Here is a 21,690-nt window from a genome sequence, read left to right as displayed (position 1 = left end):
TTCCCCCTTCCTGCAGCACCATCTCCTCCATCCTGGGGGCCTGGCTGGACCAGTACTCGGAGGATTTCCGCAAGCCCCCTGACTTCGCCTGCCTCAAGCAGCTCATCTCCTACGTGCGCCACAACATCCCTGGCTCTGACCTGGAGCGCCGAGCCCGCATCCTGCTGGCCCAGTTCCAGCAGCAAGAGCAGAACGAGGCCGAGGCAGAAGGTGGGATCCTCCCCTGGCTTGTAGGGGTCATTTGGGGCTGCAGGTGGAGGCAGTCGAGGGTCTCCAAAACTTGAGCCACGTGGCAGAGCACCTGTGAACTCTGTTTACATGAAGGTACTCTGGGAAGCCAATGCAACTGCAGCAGGAGTGGGATTTCTAAATAGATTAGCTAATCTAATTTTAATCCTCTGTAGACACTTGCACCCAGGTTTAAAATGACTATCCTTTTACGTGAGCCTTGTTGCTGGAGGTGTCAAGCCAGATGGGAGTTAAGAGCCCAGGAGGTGTCTGCAGGGGGCTGGTGGGAGGTGGTGTGGGCACTGCAGTGCTCAGCCTCACCCTTGTCTCCTGCAGCTGTGGACCATAGCAGCTGCACCTTCCAGCTGGTGGAAGAGAATGGAGTTGGGGATGGAAAGCCAGATTTCCTCTCCTTCTCCCCAGAGATGGTTGCAGAGCAGTTCACACTGATGGATGCTGTGAGTAGTCAGTGGTGCTCTGAGCACAGCCCTGGCTCTTCCCATCCCTTTTTCCTCCTTGGCCTGTTCTCTCCCCAGAGAACACAAAGAAGCCCTTCTCCATCCCTTTATCTTACAGGAGTTGTTCAAGAAAGTGGTGCCTTACCACTGCCTGGGCTGCATCTGGTCCCAGAGGGACAAGAAGGGCAAAGAACACCTGGCCCCCACCATCCGTGCCACAGTCTCCCAGTTCAACAGTGTGGCCAACTGTGTCATCGCCACCTGTCTTGGGGACAGGTCCCTGAAGCCACAGCAGAGGGCCAAGGTGGTGGAGCACTGGATCGAAGTAGCTCGGGTAGGACAGCTCACCTCCTACCTCCACCCAGGGGATGAGCTTTTGTTGTGCTGAAATACCAGATCCTCCAGCTCTTTTTAACCCAAATCCTGTTATCTCCCTGTCTGCCCTCAGGAGTGCCGCATCCTGAAGAACTTTTCCTCCCTCCGAGCCATACTCTCGGCCCTGCAGTGCAACGCTGTGCACCGGCTGAAGAAAACCTGGGACGAGGTCCTGCGGTAAGGAGCTCCTGCGGGGCTGGTTCCAGGGGGAAGAATGTGCTGTGGCACTTGAATGTGTAAATGGGATCACCTCAGCTCCAGAATTACCTCCTGGAGTTGCCCAAAACTCAGGGACTGGTGTAAGGTGTCAGGGACCTATGGAGGGTGAGAAAGTAAAAGCTAAAAGCATCATCAGCTCACCCTTCCATAGGAAACACCTTGGAATAGTTCCAAAACAGCAAGGTCCAGCTGGAGCTGAGCATGACTGGGGTCATTTGGGCGAGCAGAAGAGAGCCCAAGGAGGAAACCCCACCATGGCAGCACTGCTGACTTTTCCTCTTGTTTCCCCCTGCGCAGGGAGAGCTTCCGCACATTTCATGAGCTCTCAGGGATCTTCTCCGATGAGAACAACCACTCACTGAGCCGGGAGCTCCTCATCAAGGTAGGGGGAAGGAGGACCTGCACTGCCCTGTTCCTGGCAGGCAGCTCAGGTTTCCATGGTGTTCCAGTCACAGGGATAAAGCCCTGGCAGAGCTGCTGGAGTTGCAGGCAGGGTGTGCTGAGTCTGGGGAGCAGACAGGGCTTTCATACCAAGGCTGGGATTTCTGTTTCTTCACCCAAAACGTATTACCTGGAACTGGCAGAACAATTCAGGGAACAGATAAGCACTGGGATGGGATCCAAAACACCAGGTGACAACTTCTCCCCAGAGGCAGATTGTTGCACGTTAACAATCCAGTGCAAAGTCCTCTTGATTCCAGGTGGAATGGTGGAGTTGGTGAAAGGCTGCAGCAAAAATGTTTTTATTCCATATGGAGCGTCTCCACAGATCCCAGCCTAGCTCTGGTTAAGGGACTGAGTGGAAACAAAATGCAAAAGGGAACAAAACATCCCATTAAGGAGTCATTTATACAGAAATGAGAGCAGCAGTTCCTATTCACTAAGGTTCTTTTCTCTGAGCCATGAAAAAGCTTTGATTTCCTCCTCTTTCCTACAATGAAAGTTATATAAATGAGAATGGGTGTGAATTTAAGTTAATAGGTATTAGTGCCATTTCCCACCTGTGCTGATCCCACCTCTCCCCACCATCCAGGAGGGCACATCCAAATTTGCCACCTTGGAGATCAACCCAAAGAGGGCTCAGAAGCGGCAGCAGCAGCAGCGAGAGATGGTGAGTCTGGCAGGGCTGTCCCTGTGCCCTGTCCCCAGTAGCTGCCCAGGCTGGTCCCAGCTCTGCTGACCCCACTGTCCCTTCTGTCCCCACAGGGCGTGATGCAGGGCACCATTCCCTACCTTGGCACATTCCTCACAGACCTGGTGATGCTGGACACGGCCATGAAGGATTTCCTGGATGTATGTAGTCCCTCCCTGTCCTCCCCTTCCTCCCAGAGCCTGAGCTGATAAAAGGAAGGCTGGTCCCACACGTGTCCTGTATCCCACACTGCACATCCTGTATCCCACACCACATCCCGTATCCCACACTGCCCATCCACCTTTGTCCCAAGGAGAAATGGGCTACTTTTTCTCAGCAGGGTTACTCATGCTGCAGTGGCAGCAAGACAGAGACAGACAGGTGTGGGAGCAATATTCTTCTTCCTGCTCCATACTGATCTTCATCTCTTTTTTTTTCCAGAGTGGGCTGATAAACTTTGAGAAGAGAAGGAAGGTGAGAGCTTTGCCCTGGCAGCTGCACAGCAGGGCTGACCTGGTGCAATCCCAGGCTGTGCCAGTCACTTTGGGCTTGATGCCTCTCCTTTTTTAACCTTGTGTTCTTCAGTTTTGGGGGAGGGGATTCTGGTCTCACGGCTTCCATTTGCTGCAGGAGTTCGAAGTCATTGCGCAGATCAAGCTGCTCCAGTCAGCCTGCAACAACTACAGCTTCACACAGGAGGACCAGTTTGTGGAGTGGTTCCACAGCCTGGAGCGGCTCAGCGAGGCCGAGAGGTGAGTGAGATGGGTCTGGGGCTGTGCTGGTGTCTTGGGAGGTCCCACCACTCATTTCCTCTGACAGCAGCAGCTGTGCTGTGCTCTCCTCTCTGCTCTGCCTCCCTCACACTTGGTGGAGCTAAAACCCTTTTCTTTCCCCTCCCAGCTATGGGCTGTCCTGTGAGATTGAGCCACTGTCAGAGTCAGCCAGCAACACGCTGAAGGCCAAGAAAAACACCGGCATCATCAAGAGATGGAGCGAGTGAGTCCCTGGTGGGAGGTGGGGTCCAGCATGGGGCATCTCTGGCTGGGCACTGCAGGGCACCAGGTGGGCATGGCCGCTGTCCTGCCAGCCAGAAGCACGCTGCTCCCTTCTCACCTGCCCCACCTCTCTTCTGGCAGCCGGCAGCCACCAAGCACTGAGCCCTGTGCCAGCAGCAGCTCCCACTCAAAATCCTTTGACCAGCTCAAGTGTGGGCAGTACCTGTGCAGCGGGGACGCCACCGACTCGGTGAGCGTCACCTCTGCCGGCTCCAGCAGCTCCGATGTGGAGGAGATCAACATCAGCTTCATCCCCGAGTCCCCTGACTGCCAGGAGAAGAAGGTACGTGGCAGCTCGTAGGGCACAGGGGTCCCAGAGCCGGTGTGGCCATCGTGTGGGGCTGTCCCACCTCTGCCTTGGCGCTGGGGCTGGGAGGAGCAGGCAGGGGGCCCGGGGGCTGCTCGGGAGGCCGCTGTCTGCTCCGGCAGCACGGCAAGGCTCTCGTGCCTCTGGTGGCTGTAGCTGTGTCGGTCCCCCATTGTCACAGGTCAGTGAGATCCCTCTGGCCTCCCTCCCCCAGCGCTGGTACGCCCCGTCTGTGGCCGATGGAGAAGCTAAACCCACTGTGTCCTCCGCATCCCCTCTCCTCCCTGCCCTCCAGTTCTGGGAATCCACCTCCCTCTCTTCCCTGGACACGTCAGGCATCGGCTCAGGCTCCAGCAGTGCCTCCTCCTCTTCTGTCTCCTCCACGCCGGTGACGGCCTCCCGCACACACAAGCGTTCGGTCTCCGGCATCTCCAGCTACTCCTCACTCTCGCTGCCCCTCTACAACCAGCAGGTCGACGACTGTTGCATCATCCGAGTCAGCCTGGCTGTGGACAACGGCAACATGTACAAGAGCATCCTGGTTAGTAACATCCCCAGGGAGGTACCAGAGAGGGGTGGCTCGTCCTGCCTGGATGTGGGCACAGCACATTTTGGGAGGAGTGGGAGGCTTTAGCAGGGTTCTGAGCTCACAGCACTCTGTGCTCACAGGTGACGAGCCAGGACAAGACCCCCGTGGTTATTCGCAAGGCCATGGCCAAACACAACCTGGATGGGGACCGGCCTGAAGACTATGAGCTTGTCCAGATCATCTCAGAGGAGAGAGGTGTGTGTGCTGGGACGTGGGGGCTTTCCTGGGGCCATGCAGCCTGGGCAGCACTGGGCTGGCTGGGATGAGATGTGACAGCAAGAGGGGTCCCAGCTCCTGGGGACAAACCTTGGCCCCACTCTGGTCCCCTTTCAAGGAAAGGGCAGCTGACTGACCCTCATCCTTGTTCACTTCCAGAGCTGAAGATCCCCGACAATGCCAATGTCTTCTACGCCATGAACTCCGCCGCCAACTACGACTTTGTGCTCAAGAAGCGGGGCTTCTCCAAGGGGGTGAAGATCAAACATGGCTCCAGCTCCACCCTGCCCAGAATGAAGCAGAAAGGCCTGAAGATCGCCAAGGGCATCTTCTAGCCTCAGCCCCACTGCCACCCATCACCAACGGGGCCTTGGGGGTAGCTGCTCCGGGCTTGGCTGTGACTGGTCCTTGTGCCACCCTGCACGGCAGAGGAGTGACCCTCACCCATGGGCAACGGCCGTGCACCTCCCTTCTGCACCCAGAGCTGAGAGTTGGGCAACTGGTGTCAGCCTCTGCCCCTCTCTGCACGAGCCCCCATTCCAATCAGGTCTTTTTTTCCTACACAGGAAGGCAGTGGGGGTTGGGGGGAGGGATTTGTCTATTTTTTTTTTGTTTTGTTTTTTAACCTTCCACAGTGCGACTCTTGTCCAGCCCGGCCAGCCCAGAGCTGGAGCCCGCCTCTGCCGTAGGTGCCTTGTGTCTGAGGGAGCTGGGGAGCGGTAACTCGCAGAGGGGCTGCGTGACAGAGCAGAGCAGCAGTCACCACCAGCCTGGGAGGGGCTGCCAAGCTTCCTTCCCAGCTCTCCCAGTGTTACCTCCACGTCTGTCCTCCCTGGGATCGCTGGCATTGCCACCACTGCTCTGCCTGTCCTTTACCTGGGAGAAGCCACAGCTGCCCTGGGCTGGGAGGTGAGCTGGAAGGATGCAGCCCTGCACCAGTGCTGAGCCCTGCAGAGGAGGCTGTGGCCGTACCGTGATGGAGTGGGTGCCTCGTGCTCTCCCCAGCTGGAAGCCTGTGTGGTCTTGCTCCTCTCCCGATCCAGCGCATCCTCCAGCTGGACTGGGCTGGCCCACGTTCAAACTTGCACCAAAGATCAAATGCCAGTGTCTCTTCTGCCAAGGGGGAGCTTCAGGCCATGCCCCCAGTGCTGCCAGCCTGAGGAGGAGGAGAGCAAAGTTCTGTCTGAAACTGTAAATAGACTTCGGGTCTGTGAGCATGCAAGGGGCCAGAGAGCTCAGGGTGCTCCAGGTGCCCCAGCTGCCACTGCCTGACCCACAGAAAGTGCCACTCACCTTGGGCTTTAACCGGACTTTTTCAAACACTGACCATGGGAGAAGCAGCAATGAGACTTTTTTTGTATAAAACAAAAAAGTTTACTGATTTTTTTTTTTTTTCAGTATTTATTGGTTGTAAATAGAAGAGGCAAACTTGTACATTTTACTAATCCAGCCTCCCCTTGCCCTGCAGCCCAGTCCCTGTCCTGTGCCCCCCCTGGTATTTAAGGCTGCTGGGAGGGATGCTGGCAGCAGCAGCAGCATTGCTCTGCTGTGCTCATAGGGTGCAGACCCTGCCAGCCCCCACCCTCCCAAATTCTCTACCACTAATTGCTCCAGCAGGGGCAGAGATGCTTGTTTTAATCATTGTAGGAAACACTAACCAAAGGGGGACCTTTTGTTGCTCCTGGCTCCGTCTCTGTTTTTTAAGAGCTTCATTCCAGATGTTTTCCATTTCCCATCCGTCAGAGCTCCTGGGTGGTTGCGGTGCCTTCCCCAGCCCCAGGACGAGGGACCATACTCCAGGGGCTGGGGCTGGTGGCAGGGATTGGGCCTGGTGGGGAAGAAGCTGCTTGGGTGTGAGTGTGGCTGGCACAGAGCTCCTCCAGCCCCATGGCTGACGCTGCCCATGATGCACATGATGGGAGCTCCTGGCTCCCTGACGCAGGGGCAGCCTCCTGCCTCTCCCCCTGCCCAAAGCCGCTTACCCTGGGCACCAGCACCCCTGGGAGGGTGTTCCCTCTGCTTCGTGCCTGCCTGCCCTGGGACTGTCCCCTCCCCTCCTGCCGGTGCCACAGCGGGGACTGGCTGTACCGTATGTATTTTGTACCACTTCAATGAAGGAGCACACTACCCGGTGTGACTTGTACACAGCAATGTAATTAGTCTTTGCAATAAAATACTGATACTCAAATGTCTCTGCCCCAAGGCAGGGCTTGTCCTGTCCTCCTTCCCCAAAATTCCAGCAAAATTCCCTGGAGGAAAGAGGGATGGACCTGACTGTGGGGGAGTTCATACTTTATGTTCCCTGTGGTGGGTTGAAATTTGCTTTGAAAAATAGACTGTTTGACTGAGAGATTAGGATTCAATTTTGAAATGAATCCCATTCTTTGAACCTGTGAACTGAAAGTGTTGCATTTCCCAATTAAAATTTGTTGGGTTTACTACTTTTGCTACATGTAACAGCTTTAAAAGCAACTGTAACAGGCTGTAGGGCCTCCTCAGTGGAGAAGAGAGGTTCTTACTCCTTTTAAAAAGGAAAGCTTGGCTGTCAGGCATGCTCAGAACACACTGGGGAATGCCCAATATCCAGAAACTGCCAGCAGCTCTTTAATTTTTGGGACTTTCTTTTGGTGGGAACAATGCAGCTGGCAGTGGCCAACCTTTATGCACCTGAAGCTCTGCCAGCTGCCTTCAATCCTTGTCAAAACAGACCTGAGGAGTGCACCAGCTAATGAGGACAACAAACGCTACATTTCCAGGAAGGGAACTACTCCCTGACAGAAAGTGTATTTTCCTGCAGACTTTATTTCCAAGAAGACCAGCGAGGCTCAGTGCTGAAGGCATGGCACAGTATTTTCATTCCCTCTGGACAAGCAGAAGGGTAGAACCTGCCTTAGGGACTCCAGGAGCACTGGACTGCTGCTTCTCCCAGCACATCCTCAGGCACCTATTTTCCACATGGCCATCAATCTGGAGAGTGCACTCCTCCCACACATGGAGAGATTTGGGAATGCAGCTTCTCCCACATTCTGGTGTGTTACCAGCTGGGCTCACTCTTGAGAGTTTCTTGAGCTTGCTTGAGAGTCTCAGCCAGCAATTCTGACAATGCAGACAGTGGCTCCCAAACATCCAGAATGCTGCCCACCAGCAGTCAGTGAAGAAAGAACATCATCAGCTTCATACAAGCTCTGCTTTCCCAGATCCTGAACCCTTGGCTCTCTCAAGGAGCAAGAGCAGAGACCTGTCCACAGCAGCCACTGAGTTCACATATAATCCAGCATTTCTGTCTCCATTTCATTTTCACTCCCATCAGAAGGCTTGAAGTCTTCTTCCTCCTCCTCTTCATCATCCTCATCCTCTCCAGACTCATATGCCAGCTGTTCTTTGCCATCTTCACTGCTTGTTGTATTTGAGAAAAGAGCTTTAATTGGGAAGAAAAAAAAAACCCACTGTGATGTCTCTCTCAGTGCAACCTGGGGGCATTTGCAGTTGAGTTCACAGAACATGTGAGGGGAAGGCAGCAGCCTCAGGGGCACAGCTAATATTGCACATCTTAATAGAATCTGACCAAGCCCAGAGCAATCTGTCTCCACACTTTAGGAAGGAGAGCAGAACAGCAGCAGAGCTGCAGTGCTGTGCCTCCTCTCCCACCTCATTCTGACCCAGTTCACTGGGATATTATTGCTTTGGCCCAGCATCATGAAGAAATAATTTCCTCACTTCTTGGTCAATAATATCAATAAAAAGTAAAAATGCCACAAACAGATACATCAGTCAAAATTAAGATCTTGATTATCACTGTGCAAAAGACATTTAAAAGCTGAAGGGTTGATACTGGGAATATTAAATAGAAAACCTTAACTCCTAGCCATCCCTAATGCCAACTCACATTCCCACTGCAGGCCAGCAGCCTCAGCTCCCACACTGGAATGAACTACATCCCAAAGAATACAAAGAGGATGCAGGAACACTTCTGCCTCAGTGCCAATTAGAACATCCTCATGTTCACAGCATCCTTACCAGGTCTGGTAGATTTGATGATCTGCTTTATCATCAGGGACATGCTGTCCCTCAGGTCATCACTTGTCTTGGCAAGGCACCACCCATCCCGCTCTGTGCATTCCGACTCTGCGCCGTCATTCCGATGGATGATCTTCTGCAGGCTAAAGAGTGGCAAAAAGGGAAGGAAATGTTAATCTTCTGCACTCAGAAGTGAGTTTCAAATGAGACACATTGGTTTATTTCCATTTCACTTCACTGAGCTGGAATAGCATGGTTGGTTATCCAGGTAATTGTCAGATGGGAAAGGAAGTTCATGTGTGAAAAAACTGTTCTGTTTTTATTGAGCAACTAAACACCTCTGGTGTTCCTGCACAGGGGGAGAGGAGTGAATGGACATGGTATAAACAACAGGCTTTGAAATGTGTCTCTAAGACTCAGCTGTCAGAGTGCAGTACCTTTCCACATTTAAGTCACAGAGCTGGTAGAACATCTGTCGGTAAGGGGGTAAAGCTCCTTCTCGGAAAATGTAGATGGATTCCTAAGAGGAGGAAAGAAGGAAAGGATTTGTGTGCATTTCATGGTGTAACATGACAACTCTGGCATAACTGAAAGTACTTCCAATGGGCTGATTCAAGAACAAGGTACTTCCAAGAGAAGTTTTAATGTAGAGATCTGTATGCAGCAGAAGATAAAGCTGAATGAGGAATGCCCCCAAAATGTCCCTGCAGCCACAGTCACACCAGCACTGCTGTGCAGAGAACACACTTCACCTCTCCAACCTGCAGCTCTGCAGCCTGTCACTGCCTACCAGTGCAACATTCTAACAAACAAATGAAGAGTAAGACTCATTTATTTATTCTGCCCTACTGGATTTTGCAGCATGACCTGATAAAGACAAGGTGATTTTTTTGCACTTTGCTGCCCATGAAGTTCCAATTTTATCAATTGAAGCAAAATGCTCCTCACATCTGTGATTAGGGTGGAAAGCACCAATCCCACCTTGCAGCATGTAACAAAATACACTCAGGTGATGTTCCATAGTGCCATATCTCCAACTAGGAGCTTCCCAGGCATACCTGAGCTCATCAACTCACAGCTGATCCCTTGATGAATGATAAACCAGGAAGCATCCCTATTTCACTGAGATATTTCAAGATTTTGGTATAAAAAGTCATGTTTACCTTCAGCTTATACCTGCTGGAGGGGGGCTTTTTTGCCCCAGAGGTACCAGCTGAACCCAACCCCTGTTTCAAGTCATGGACACTGACTGTGTGACTTCCTGAAAAAAAAACAAAGATACAATTAGGGACATCTTTCATATTGGACTGTCACTTCTCTCAGTTGATTCAACAAAACCAGACCAACCAGCAACAGAGCATATGCTTTGCTCATTCTTCAGAGGTGTTACTGGACAGTCCCAGGAAAGGTGCTGACTTGGGCAGCTTTTTCCAGAGTCCATTTGTTCGTAATTTTAACCTTTTCTACTCTCCTTTGACATAGAAAAAAGAACTCCCCCATTCTCTGCACCTTAGTGAATTCTGAATTGCCAGTGTGGCTTGCAGAACTCTCTCCTGCCTCCTAACAGATACTGTGACTCAGCCAGACTCCCACAACACTTCCCAGAAGGAGATTTTTCTCTGGTTTAACAGCAGCAATATTACAACCAGAAAACTAGCTCCAGTTTTGTCTCAGCTAGAACACAGGAAGACCCTTCACCACCTGTGGGTCAGATGGGGCAAACAGAGAAGCAGAAGAGCCAGGCAGCCCTTTTGGCCCAGCATACCTTGTTTCTTGACAGTGATGGGCAGGCTGTAGTTGTATGTGCTGCGTTTTGCTTTCACAGGCATGTCAGTAGCAGCATAACCTAGAGGTGAAAACCAAAATCCAGTAATGAACCGAGGGCAAGCACTCTGCAGAATATCCCCAGCTCAGGAACACAAGGGCTGGACTGGTGTGGGAAGGGCAGGCTGGTCTTTGGAACATGCTGGCTTTAGCAGGGTGGAGAGAAGAGATCAACACAACCCTTTAACCTGGAAATGTGATCTGATGTCAATGAGTAGATGCCAGCTCTGTCATGGACTTATGAGATGGCATCAGAAACCCCTTTTCCTCAACTTATCCTTTTAAAAATTAGATCTGGGACACAAGATCTAAGACCCAGCATCCTGTAGGAAATGCTGACATCCTTGAGGAAAAGCTGCTATGTGAGCACCCACATTCCTGCTTGGAGGCTCCCCTGAGTGAGAAGGAGGATGCTGTGCTACACCCACTTGGGCTTGGAACACAGGAGGAAAGTCAAGAGTTTAGAATGTGCCAAATGAGCAAAGACCTACTGCATACTATGAAAGAAAGATTTACACAAGTTTTAGACAGAACTACAGGAAGCAAGGAGCTCAAAAGGTGACATGTACATCAGAGCAGAAATATGGCAAAAGAGTTTGAAAAACACATAAAAAGAAAAATACTACCAGGATTAACCAGAAAGCAGAGAGGGCAGCTCTATGGGCCCTTTTACCATATTTCATTCCACAGCGAATTCGGAAGTCCAGCACTTGATAAATCTTTGCTTCAGGGTGTTTTCTGGGGTCATACCCAAACCTAACCCATAAGCTTCTCCAAGGACCTGTTAACTGCACAAACACATGAAGGAAGATGGTTACAAAAAAGCACCACAGTGTTGCACTTTCCTTCAGTACAGAGGTCCTTGGAAAGTTCTAATATTTTCCCTCATTGCCCAAAGATATTTGTTTTACCAGCTCTTTACTCACTTGCCATGCCAATATTTATACACTGAAACGTGGCAATCAAAGCATCAAAGCACAAATACTTGTGTGGTTTTATAAACCAACTTGCAAGGTCACAGCCAAGTGTTTGTGTGGAAAAATTCTGTTAGCACTGCCAGGTGACCAGTCACTTTGAGTGCCTGCAGAGGTGATTAGAACCTATGGAGGAGACAAGAGTCACTGAATCCTCCTCGCTTTCAACTTTGGTCCTAAAGCATTTACATCCCTCTGTCTCTTTACATTAAATAAAGCTCAGGTACTTTGTGGCAGGACCTCAGAAGTGGCAAAGGACCAGGAAGAGGCAGATGATGCTCCCTTGCTCACAGATATACCACTCACCATGTAATAGGCCAAATATGGCAGCAGCACCTTCAGCTTGTCTGGATGGACACTGATATTGGCTTTCACTGCATTCCGAGACCACACGGGACGCACTTCAAAGAGCTGAAATAACAAAACAACCACAGAACAGCAGGCAGGGGTTACCAAAGGCAGAACAGCTTTCCCTCACTGTGAGCTATTGGGTGGTGATCTGAGAACTCGTGGCACAAAAAGGGGCTTAATGTGAGTTGGCCACAGATTCAAAGGTTGACCTGCAGAACTGAAATGAACACAGCAGTCTCAGTAGCATCTACTCACATTTGTATCAGTCACTTACAATCACCAAGAATTTCTGGGAAAAAATGGACTTTTTCCTTCTCAGCTTGCTGCAGGACAGTGCTCAGATCAGGAGTAAGGCACACACCTTTCTCAGCTCTTCCTCCACCTTTTTATCCACAGGATTGGTGCACACTTTCTTCCAGTTCTGTACAGCAGCATCCAGTGGTTTAGTTGGGATTTCTTCATCATCAAAGTTGACAAAGATGGCATTGTGTGGGCGCCGGGCCCTGCTGAGGCCAATCAGGTTCTCACCAGACACCTGGGGATTGTTGTACCCCTCCCTAAGGAACAGGGAAAGACAAAAGGGACTCAGCTGGATTAGCAATGGGTTGGTTTAACTTTGGCCCAACCTCCCTTGATCACATACTTGTAAAAGACTCTCATGGCAACACTGAAGAAAGAAAATTTTAAAATATCCATTCAAAGCTACATGCACACTGACAAAGGAGCTCTGCCCTGTCTGGCAGAAAAGCCTCCAGCACTTGGGACTGATCTGTATGAAATGTGTTGGAACCCTAAAGGCTTCACCCTCTGCATTTGCTCTCCTGGAGCTGCTGCAGCTACTCAGTGGGACAGGGGCAAAGCAAGAGGGAACTGCAGGCACACATTCCATCTGGAAATTTCTTTTCCTATAAAACATGCCAGTGAAGGCCAACAGTGAGAAAATGAAAGATGTTTCTTGTGGGAGATCTCCCAGATTGTTCTTCTGGCAAAGCCACTTGGGGCCAGGAGGGCACAGGAACACATGGCATCAATCCTAGGAAACCCTGCCTTTGGTTCCAGCCCCTTGGAAGCAGGCAGGAGCTGTATCCCATACTGTGTGAGGTGAGCTGGGAGAGGCATCATCTTCACCTCATCCCCAGCTCCCCTCATTCTGCAAACCCTCAAGTGGAATTTTGCTGAAGTTGCCACTGCCAGGCAGTTTCTGGTGTTCTTTTGCCTCTGTTGTGCCCAATCAAGAGGGATAAAACAGCACAAGACAGCAAATTAAAAGGGTGAAATATATGAAAAATGTATCATGAGAAAAGGCACTGACCTGTGCTGTATATCTGGGCGATAAAAATAGTCCACAGGAGTGTCCAGACGTGAGAAAATGGGTGGTGGGATATAAAGAGGTAAGTCCCTATTGAAAAATTCTTCCTTCTCTGGTTTGAGCATCAGGACTTTGTCATACATGGATGTTTGTTTGCCATCAGGGCCAGAGTGCATTGCCAGGTACTGGAAGTCAGACATTCCTGTAAGAAACAGAAGTTAAGTCATTGTGAAGTTTGTTGTGAATTCAACAGTATTTCTCACACTTAACTTTCAGGAGCAGGAGTCTGACAAGTTTATGCAAAGGTTTATCCAGCAAGGAGGCTTTAACAACAGGACACCAGATTTTCCTTCCAGTCCTCAACTGTGTAGGGGGAAACACTTCCCTGTCCCATGAAACACACCCATCTCTAAGCCACATGCACACAATCCCAAGGGTTACCTTGAAATTTGTAAACTGTGTTGACAATCCCAAGAATCTCCATCTCAAACTGCACTTCTGGCTGGATTTGGTCCTCGGCATCCAACTGCTGCTTCTGCTTGGTGCTCCTCCTGACCCTGAGCAGCATGGTGGAGGTGGGGAAGCGGTTGGCACACACGGGGTGGCAATAGGGGTCCTTGGGGCGGAAATACAGCTCCAGCCTTTTGGCAGGGTCAGCATAGATCTGTCAGCAAGGGGAGCACAGTTCCTGTCAGCATCCCACCCACACAGCCCTGCACTCCTGTGCCAGCCCCTCACACAGCCTCGGGGCATCATTCCTGCCCCACCACCACCTGTAGTAGCACATCACAGGGGTGTGCAGCCACTCCCATCCTGCCTATCAGGAAAAAGCAAAAAAATTAATATTCTGGATATTAGGAAGGAATTCTTTCCTGTGAGGGAGAGGAGGCCCTGGCACAGGTTGCCCAAAGAAGCTGTGGCTGCCCCATCCCTGGAAGTGTCCAAGGACAGACTGGAGCAAGCTGGTCTAGTGGAAGGAGTCCCTGCCCATGACAACAGGGTGGAGTTAAATGAACTTTATGGTTCCTTTCAACCCAAACCATTCTACGATTCCGTGATTTTATCGGACACCACCTGAATCCCTCCTCGGGGACAGCAGAGAAGCGACATCACCCCCAAACCACACATGAGACATGCGTGGGGATATGCTGGGCTGAAACGACTCCCACAGAGCCCGGCCCCCTCCCGCCGCCCATCCCCTTGCCCAGGGCCAGGGCCGGTCTCGCCGCCCCTCACCCGCGACACCCCCTGCTCTCCTCCCAGCGTCCGCAGCATGGCCCCGACGTCCAGGACGAGCCCCGGGTACTCCACGCACACCAAGCGCGGGGTGCGGGGCAGCTCCAGCACAGCCGAGCCCCGCGGGCCCCACTGCCGCGCCGCCGCCATCACTGCCCGCCCCTCCCCCTGCCCGGCGCCGCCCCAGGGCCGCGGCACGAAGGTTCCGCCGCACGACGGTTCCGAGGCCGGCAGCGGCGCGGCCGGGCCTGGCGGCGCCTGTGGGGAGGGCGAGGCCTGAGAGCGGCCTGAGCTCGTCCTGTTCTGCTCGGACCTCCTCAGCTCAGCTTGTGAACATAAACTGATGCAGAATCACCTCCCCCGCGTGGTGTTGTGTCCCTGTCCTGCCCGGACAATGAAGGAAAATAATCCTGAGCTGAGCAAATGCTTGCATGCACCCCGTACGTTTTTCAGACTGTGCAAGGAATGTCGTGTAAACTCTCATTGAAGCAAGCTTTTGCTTCCTAAGAACTTCAGCATTCATCTCAGCAATGTTTAATCCCACAAAAGGTGGCAGATGAAGGATATGAAGGTGAGGGAGAGAATATAATTTGCTGCACATACAGGGGAGCACACACTGCCCACAGGATGTTCCATCCTGCCTGACCTCGACATTAGCAAGAAAACTCTGTCACAGCAAACACACAGAGAAATAGAGTCACTCAGTTACAAGAAAGCCTTTAATGATCTCTAAAAGCTGTTTCTTTCTTAGCTTCAGAACATTAACTCTGACTGGGAGATGTTGGCAACTTGTGGCAGATTCAGATAGACTGAGTTCCAGAAGGTCACAAAGCGTGATCTCAGGTCCTGCTTCACAGAGTTCTTGTTCAGCTTGTTGTTGATATCCAGGTAGTATTTGGCCTTGTTGGTGTAGGCTGGCCAGGAAACGGGCACATCCGAATACCCTTTGTTGGGATCACTGGGGAAAAGGAGACACAGAAGCTCAGTTGTGAGGTTTTTGGCAAGAACCCTGTCTGCTCAAGTGAGAATTTAAGTGAGAGGAAAGAGAGAATCTGACAGTGGGACAAGCAATATGAATTCTGCCTGCCAGGAGTGAGCTGATGTCCTGCAGTCTCCTCCCTCCATCCCCACTGGCATCATCCCAGCTTCACATAGGAACTTAATTTCTGTATGAACATCACGATTGAGGAATAAGAAAAACAGACATGGAACACTATGATTTTGGGAATGATCCTGACAACTTACTGGACAACACCAGCAGCCTGAAGGGCTGCATCAAGCCCCAAATGTGGAATGAGAATCACTCACCCAGTCCTGGCAAAATTGGTCCAGTAAGCAATCATGGCCTTTGAGACAGTCCTGTGCTTGGGCAGGTAGCCCAGCGGGGTGGCAAAGGGCTTCCCAAACACGTACTGCAGGTCATCAGCATGGTCTGCCCCGACCCAGCTGGGGTAGATGGGCATGCGGGACGGCTGGGAGAACAAGTAGCTGTAGGTCTTGCCACTCCTGGGAAATGAAAGAGACTGGCTGAGCAAGGAGAAAGCAGAAAAAGGGCTGCAGTTTCAAACCAACGCTCCAAATACTGCCAGGGTCAGAGATTCAGCCTTGGAAGATGCCCACATGCATCACCTCACACGGGGTGGTTTCAGGAGAAACACCCTAAGGCCATTTCTAACTTCCATTTCCAGTTCTCGCCCTAACCCTCCTCCATCTGCAACAGCCAGGGCTGAGCTGCTCACTTGGCATTCTGCAGGTGCAGGTCCAGTGCCACCTGTGTGGGAATCAGGAAGATGTAGTCAGTGATCAGCTCCACCACTGTCTTCTTCACGACCTCCTGCTTGGGTTTGTCACCCCAGCTCTGTGTGTAGATGTTGTAGGTGGCGTTGGCTCCAGCCTCGCCCCTGTCCACGGTGAGGCCTTTGATCAAATTGTACACCTGGTCCCTGAAATGACAAGTGATATTAATTAATTACTCACCAGCAGCTTCAGCAAGGGCAGGGCTCCTGCCCGGTCCTTTCTCTTGAAGGCTCTGGACTCGGCAACAAATGGTCTGGGCAGCCAGGCTCGGAGTGTCATCCAGTTTTGAAGGCCGTGCCTTGTCCACTCAAGTCTAACTCTTTGGGGCCTGGGAGCTGCACTGAAGAGCAAATGTCTCCTGTTGAGGGTTCTGAGAGCATCTGTCACTCACGCAGTGACTTTCCGCAGCGGGCCGTTGATGGCGGGCACATCCACGCCGGCAAAGATGTGCCCGTCCATGTCATTGACCCCGGCCAGGTAGTCGATGTCGGCAGCGTTGGCAAAGAGATTCTCTGGCGTGTCTGGGAGGAAATCCCCATCGACCACAGGAGCGAGGGCGAGGGTGTGCACCAGGGGCACTGCAGGACACAAGAGTGGAGTTAGGAGGTGAGGAAACACAAATGTGTGCTCTGGCATATCCCATCACTCAAAGAGCTCAGGAGAGAACAGGCTGAGGTAAATGACAGCTTGAGTAGTGACTTCAGTATGGGCAGGAGGTCACCCAGATGCAGGGTAAACCTCATAGCTGTGGCTGCCAAAGAAGGGCCAGAAGAAGAGATCAGCCAGCCAAACACCACCTGGTAACATCCACAAATCCTCTCCTGCAAATGCCTTCCCAAATAGTTCAGCGAAGATAGGAAAGAGCTGAACTTCTCATCCCACCTGACCATGATCTCTGATTGTAAGGACAGTCAGCGCCACAGTGTGCAGTATCACAGCAGTGTTTTGACCACTGCTTTGACCTCTCTTTTCTGACCAAGGTTAAAAGCTGTGATTTGCAATCAGGAGCGCCAGGAGAATCTTCCTCGGAAAGGAATCTCCACGGGCGCAAACGCAGCAGCGTTCCTACACTCCACCCAGCGACTCAAAGAGAAATTGCAAGGATGTGATTTCGTTTGTTTGTTTACAAGCCATTTTCTGGCATTGCACTTGCTGCTTTCACAGAACAGGAAGCCCAAACAGTTGCCCTGAGGCCAAGGCAGGGCCATTGGATAATCCCCCTGCCACTGCTGCCATTGCATGGTGGGCAGTGTTCATCTGGTGCAATGTGCATCAGCCCACAGAAAAGTGACTTCAAGAGCTCCAAATAAAGTCCCTTTTCTGTAGGGCACAAGCACCACCTCAACACTCAGAAGTTGACCCAGTGTCCTGCAGGAGATTTGGGGAGCCCAGGGAGGCTGATGGATTGGAGCACAGGCTGGGACACTTACTGGGCAGGTTGGTGAGCTGCACGTGGTAGGCCAGGGTCAAGGCTTTGGGATCAGAGTTGCGCAGGCAGTTGGCCAAGACGGTGGTGTTGTCTGTGGAGCAGCCCACCTTTTCTCCAAGCTGTGGCAGAAGACAGAGAGAGAAACTTCCTAGCACTGGTTCCCAAAGCCAGGAGTTATTGTTCTAGAGACAGAGCTGTGGGTTGATTTTAATTTCAAAGCAGCAAATTTCAACAGCCCCATTGGCCACAGCTGCTGCCCAATCCCTTCCTAGCCCGCCTCTAAAGAATTCCTTTTTCTCATTTTATCATTTTCCAGGCACGACTTGCACAATACCTTTTTGGCCCAGACGAGCGGGTCCCTCTGGATGGCCCAGCTGCACATCCCAACACCGCTCTGGCTGATGGCTCTCTTGAACAGGCCCTTGTTCTTTGGGGACAGGGTCTGGGAGGCAAAACAGAAACAAGAGGGGTTTGGGGGCAAACTCCTGAGAAGAACCATGGCCTACCAGAGTCCACTGATCACCTCACAGCTTGTGTAGCCAGCCTGGGGAAGCTGCCCGCTCTTGTGGAGTTCAACAGTCTCAGGAGTTCAAGTTCCAAGGTGAGATGTAGGAAGAGGAGCAGAGGAGGGGGACATGGAAAGTATAGGGTGTTTCCCCACAGGTCCCAAAAGCAAAGACACGTGGCTGCAGTGGTGATGGGATTGATGAAGCTGATGAAGGAGGAGCAGCTACAAAACCCTGAGGCTGAGCTCTGCTGTCCTGGCCAGGGCAGGACGTAAATGAGGCAGCAGGTGAGGAGGAAAGCAGATGAGTGCCACGGGGTCCCTCTCTCCCAGAGCCAGGCAAGAGGCTGTGATCAGAACCAACAAGCAGAATTCACCTGCAGGGAGACACTGGCGGCACCGGCCGACTCCCCAAAGATGGTGATGTTGTCTGGGTCACCCCCAAAGGCCTTGATGTTCCTCTTCACCCAGGCAATGGCCATGTGCTGGTCCTTGAGCCCGTAGTTCCCTGAGGGACAGACATCACCCACCAGTGAGCAGGGGCACAGCCAAGCTGTCCAGCTGGGTACCAGGACAGGGCCCCAGAGAGGGATCAGCTGTGGTACCTGGCAGGTTTTCATCCCCGGTGCTCAGGAAGCCCAGCGGCCCCAGGCGGTAGTTGATGGTCACCACGATGACGTTGCCCCGCACGGCAATCTCCTCCCCATCATACAGGTAGTTGTCCAGGAAATTGGCTCCCTGGCTGCCTCCGACCAGGAAGGCACCACCGTAGATATAAACCATCACAGGCAGCTTGGTAGAGACTGGCAGGAGAGGAACAGGAGCAGAGTGAGCCCCCACTGAGCTGGAAGGTGCTGCCCCTCCATCCCCTCACCCCCTCCCTGAGCATCATCACTCCTCCTGCCCTGGGCAGGAGCTGACTTGATGCTCTGCAAGAAAATCCTTGTTCTCCTCAAGAGCCTGACCCTTCCAACAGGGTGAAGGTGAGGGACAGTGTCTGACACGGTTCCCCCCATCCCCTGGAAATCACTGCTCAGCACCTGCCCACTATGGAGCACAACTGCTGAGAGAGGCTCCAGAGAACTGTGTCCAGAAAGGGCAGGTGGGAAAGTCCATCCCAGGTCCCTGCCAAGCACATACTCTGTCTCCTCCCTTGAGGGACCCAGATGTTGAGGTAGAGACAGTCCTCGCTCCCACGGACATCAGTCTGGGTGAGCTTCACCTGCATGCAGCGTTTTTTGAATTCTTTTGCCTTCAGAGTCCCTGAAAGGAAAGAGGGAAGACCAGTTAAGGGCATCAGCTCCATCCTCTGATTGCAAGGTGTCTGCTCACCCATCTGTTCCTCTCTGAGTCCAGTGTAGTGGCAGCAAAGCCTCCCCTGCCACTGTGCCTGGTCTGAGGGAGTGACAAACTGGGAGACTTTCCCTTGTGAACCAGCTCTGGACAGCCGAGGCAGGGGGAGGGCAGGTGTAGGTGCCTTGCTTCAGTTTTCTTACTTTCCAGGGTTACCTCATTTTCTTGGGAACATTTAGACACTGGCTCTTAGACCCTTCAGGAGACAAAGAGCTTTTTCTTGGCCCCACTAAGTGGATGAGAGCAGGCAAGAACATCTTTAGCTTGAGAAAAACAGACTAAAAGAGAGAGAAGCAAGAATAAAAACACAAACCAGAGGCATTCAAAAGATGGATCTTACCATCCCAGCCAGGATGAGGTTGGGGATCTTCCAGAGTCTTTGTAGGGGCGGCAAAGGGAATCCCTCTGAAGATGTCGACGTAGCTCCCAAAGAGTCCCAGTTTCTTACTCTCACCTTCCACAAATCCTCCCTCGGTAAGCACCACACCCAGCTGCAGGTGGTACCATGGAGAAGAGAAAATCCATTGCTCTGTCCTTCAATATTCTGGCTTCCCACATTGCCACGCATTCACATCCTGCCCTCCCTATCCGTACCCTTGGTCCCTTGTGGAAAGACCACAGGTGCCACTGGAGCTGCAGGTGCCCTTTGGAGCAGACAGGCAGCAGCAATTCCCCCACAGTCCCAAAGACAAATGGCAGAAGAAGAAAGCCTTCAGCCTCAGGGTGCAAACCCAGCCTTTGTACTTACGGTCGCAGCCCAGGCTACCCCGAGGTAGGAGCACAGGGCCAAGGCCAGGATGTGCCAGCGAGCCATGGCTAGGGCAGCCCTGAGGGGACAGTCCCAGCTGGAGAGCTGTGTTTATATAGCCAGGAGTGCAGCTGTGTGCCAATGTCATGGGCCAGGCTTGGCTTGGAGCTGAAGCAGGGCAGCCTCCACACCCTTGTCCTTCAGTAGCCTGAGGCCAGTCCATGGCTGATGGGCATGGCTGTGTGAGAGCCCTGCAGGTGCTGCTTGTGTGGGATGGAGGCCAAACCAAAGGAAATCTCTCAGTCCATGAAAATTCCAGAGCAATTAAACCAAATGGAGTCTTGAGAAGCCTCATCCAAGCACTGGGGGCTGAAATAATATTAAGCTATGCAGTAGAATGTATTGTCAGCAGCCTTTGAGAAGGTGTGCACCTGTAACACACTGTGGAATGTAAAAGATTCCAAATGACAGCATGCCTTAAATTTGATTCCATTCAACAGCAGCCAGATTGTTCATGGAATTTTCACATAGTCCAGAATTTCTGTCCCCATTTCACTGCCACATCTCTGGAAGGCTTAAAGTTTTCTTCTTCCTTTTATCTCTGCAGCTTCATGGCAGCTGCTTTTTGTCATCTCCACTGCTTGTTGTATTTATCAGAGGGAGGGAAATGGACAGATACAAACAATAGTTTTGAAATTTATCTCAAAGGGAAAACTCAACTGTCAGTGTGCAATACCTTTCCACATTTAATCACAGAGCTGGTAGAACATTTGTTGATAAAAGAAGCAAAGAGGAAAGGATTCATGTGAATTTTATGGTGAAATGAGAGTCATCATAGGAACATACAAAAATGGAGTTTGTGTTCCAGATTTCTAAAAAGGGACTCAGCTGGGTTAACAATGGGTTGGTTTAACTTTGGCCCAACCTCCCTTGATCACATACTTGTAAAAGACTCTCATGGCAACACTGAAGAAAGAAAATTTTAAAATATCCATTCAAAGCTACATGCACACTGACAAAGGAGCTCTGCCCTGTCTGGCAGAAAAGCCTCCAGCACTGATCTGTATGAAATGTGTTGGAACCCTAAAGGCTTCACCCTCTGCATTTGCTCTCCTGGAGCTGCTGCAGCTACTCAGTGGGACAGAGGCAAAGCAAGAGGGAACTGCAGGCACACATTCCATCTGGAAATTTCTTTTCCTATAAAACATGCCAGTGAAGGCCAACAGTGAGAAAATGAAAGATGTTTCTTGTGGGAGATCTCCCAGATTGTTCTTCTGGCAAAGCCACTTGGGGCCAGGAGGGCACAGGAACACATGGCATCAATCCTAGGAAACCCTGCCTTTGTTCCAGCCCCCTGAAAGTGAGCAGGAGGATGGTTCTGCTGCAGGGGCTCCCTGACCTTGGCTCTCTCTAGGGGTGGGCTCCCCATCCTCAAGCCTCTCTGCATGGAGAACCTTGACACACACACACCAAGGTCCCATCCCCTGTGACACCTCATGCTCTCCTCCCAGCATCCACAGCATGGCACCAATGTCCCACACCAACCCTGGCTTCTCCACATCAGCCAG

The 21,690-nt window shown here is 51.8% G+C and overlaps 3 protein-coding genes and 1 long non-coding RNA gene across 12 annotated transcripts in view; 2 read left to right on the top strand and 2 right to left on the bottom strand.

The window, feature by feature from the left end:
- The window catches only part of RALGDS (ral guanine nucleotide dissociation stimulator), a 60,682-nt gene extending 53,915 nt beyond the window's left edge, over positions 1-6,767 (top strand). For 3 of the 9 annotated variants that reach the window (XM_086858282.1, XM_023938256.2, XM_086858279.1), the window contains exons 5-18: positions 17-210; positions 565-686; positions 805-1,020; positions 1,135-1,238; positions 1,578-1,662; positions 2,314-2,391; positions 2,487-2,573; positions 2,854-2,886; positions 3,043-3,164; positions 3,313-3,408; positions 3,549-3,750; positions 4,070-4,315; positions 4,444-4,558; positions 4,739-6,767. In XM_086858282.1, coding sequence (XP_086714408.1) covers positions 17-210; positions 565-686; positions 805-1,020; positions 1,135-1,238; positions 1,578-1,662; positions 2,314-2,391; positions 2,487-2,573; positions 2,854-2,886; positions 3,043-3,164; positions 3,313-3,408; positions 3,549-3,750; positions 4,070-4,315; positions 4,444-4,558; positions 4,739-4,914 — 1,876 coding nt within the window. In that variant the 3' untranslated portion in view covers positions 4,915-6,767. Of the gene's footprint in view, positions 1-16; positions 211-564; positions 687-804; positions 1,021-1,134; positions 1,239-1,577; positions 1,663-2,313; positions 2,392-2,486; positions 2,574-2,853; positions 2,887-3,042; positions 3,165-3,312; positions 3,409-3,548; positions 3,751-3,955; positions 4,316-4,443; positions 4,559-4,738 lie in introns of all 9 variants that reach the window. The other 6 variants (XM_086858280.1, XM_023938254.2, XM_086858283.1 and 3 more) reach the window with 2 other exon arrangements.
- Positions 6,714-14,475, bottom strand: GTF3C5 (general transcription factor IIIC subunit 5). Its single transcript, XM_023938257.2, has 11 exons — positions 14,291-14,475; positions 13,496-13,718; positions 13,058-13,256; positions 12,107-12,302; positions 11,701-11,805; positions 11,094-11,208; positions 10,362-10,442; positions 9,760-9,857; positions 9,034-9,116; positions 8,597-8,739; positions 6,714-7,997 (listed from the first exon to the last, which is right to left on the bottom strand). The coding sequence occupies exons 1-11, from the start codon at positions 14,438-14,440 to the stop codon at positions 7,840-7,842; spliced, it is 1,551 nt and encodes a 516-aa protein (XP_023794025.2). The 5' UTR covers positions 14,441-14,475; the 3' UTR covers positions 6,714-7,839.
- Positions 14,476-14,500: 25 nt separating this feature from the next.
- LOC147649711 (uncharacterized) lies at positions 14,501-19,658 on the top strand. The gene is made up of 2 exons (XR_015278201.1): positions 14,501-17,524; positions 17,833-19,658. It is a non-coding gene; the product is annotated as an uncharacterized LOC147649711 (long non-coding RNA).
- LOC111945694 (bile salt-activated lipase-like) lies at positions 14,992-20,201 on the bottom strand. Its single transcript, XM_086858289.1, has 11 exons — positions 20,123-20,201; positions 19,715-19,865; positions 19,162-19,284; positions 18,627-18,824; positions 18,399-18,529; positions 17,851-17,958; positions 17,518-17,635; positions 16,479-16,665; positions 16,030-16,233; positions 15,599-15,796; positions 14,992-15,248 (listed from the first exon to the last, which is right to left on the bottom strand). Exons 1-11 carry the CDS (start codon positions 20,186-20,188, stop codon positions 15,044-15,046), a joined length of 1,689 nt encoding a protein of 562 aa, XP_086714415.1. The 5' UTR covers positions 20,189-20,201; the 3' UTR covers positions 14,992-15,043.
- Positions 20,202-21,690: the final 1,489 nt, after the last annotated feature.

The sequence above is a fragment of the Cyanistes caeruleus genome, chromosome 20, assembly GCF_971803275.1.
Source record: "Cyanistes caeruleus chromosome 20, bCyaCae1.hap1.1, whole genome shotgun sequence".
Lineage (NCBI taxonomy): Eukaryota > Metazoa > Chordata > Aves > Passeriformes > Paridae > Cyanistes > Cyanistes caeruleus.
The sequence above is the reverse complement of the archived record's forward strand: the minus strand, read 5'-3'. Positions and strand labels throughout refer to the sequence as shown.

What these genes read in the sequence shown, in the direction of transcription:
- GTF3C5 (XM_023938257.2), bottom strand. Translation starts at nt 14,440, where the DNA reads ATGGCGGCGGCGCGGCAGTGGGGCCCGCGGGGCTCGGCTGTGCTGGAG. An exon ending in GAGAGCAGGGGGTGTCGCGG is followed by an intron (nt 13,719 to 14,290) that starts GTGAGGGGCGGC and finishes CCTTGCTGACAG; the next exon opens with ATCTATGCTGACCCTGCCAA. An exon ending in CACAGTTTACAAATTTCAAG is followed by an intron (nt 13,257 to 13,495) that starts GTAACCCTTGGG and finishes TGTTTCTTACAG; the next exon opens with GAATGTCTGACTTCCAGTAC.
- LOC111945694 (XM_086858289.1), bottom strand. Translation starts at nt 20,188, where the DNA reads ATGGCTCGCTGGCACATCCTGGCCTTGGCCCTGTGCTCCTACCTCGGG. An exon ending in CTGCACCTGCAGAATGCCAA is followed by an intron (nt 15,797 to 16,029) that starts GTGAGCAGCTCA and finishes TTCATTTCCCAG; the next exon opens with GAGTGGCAAGACCTACAGCT. An exon ending in ACCAATTTTGCCAGGACTGG is followed by an intron (nt 15,249 to 15,598) that starts GTGAGTGATTCT and finishes CCTTTTCCCCAG; the next exon opens with TGATCCCAACAAAGGGTATT.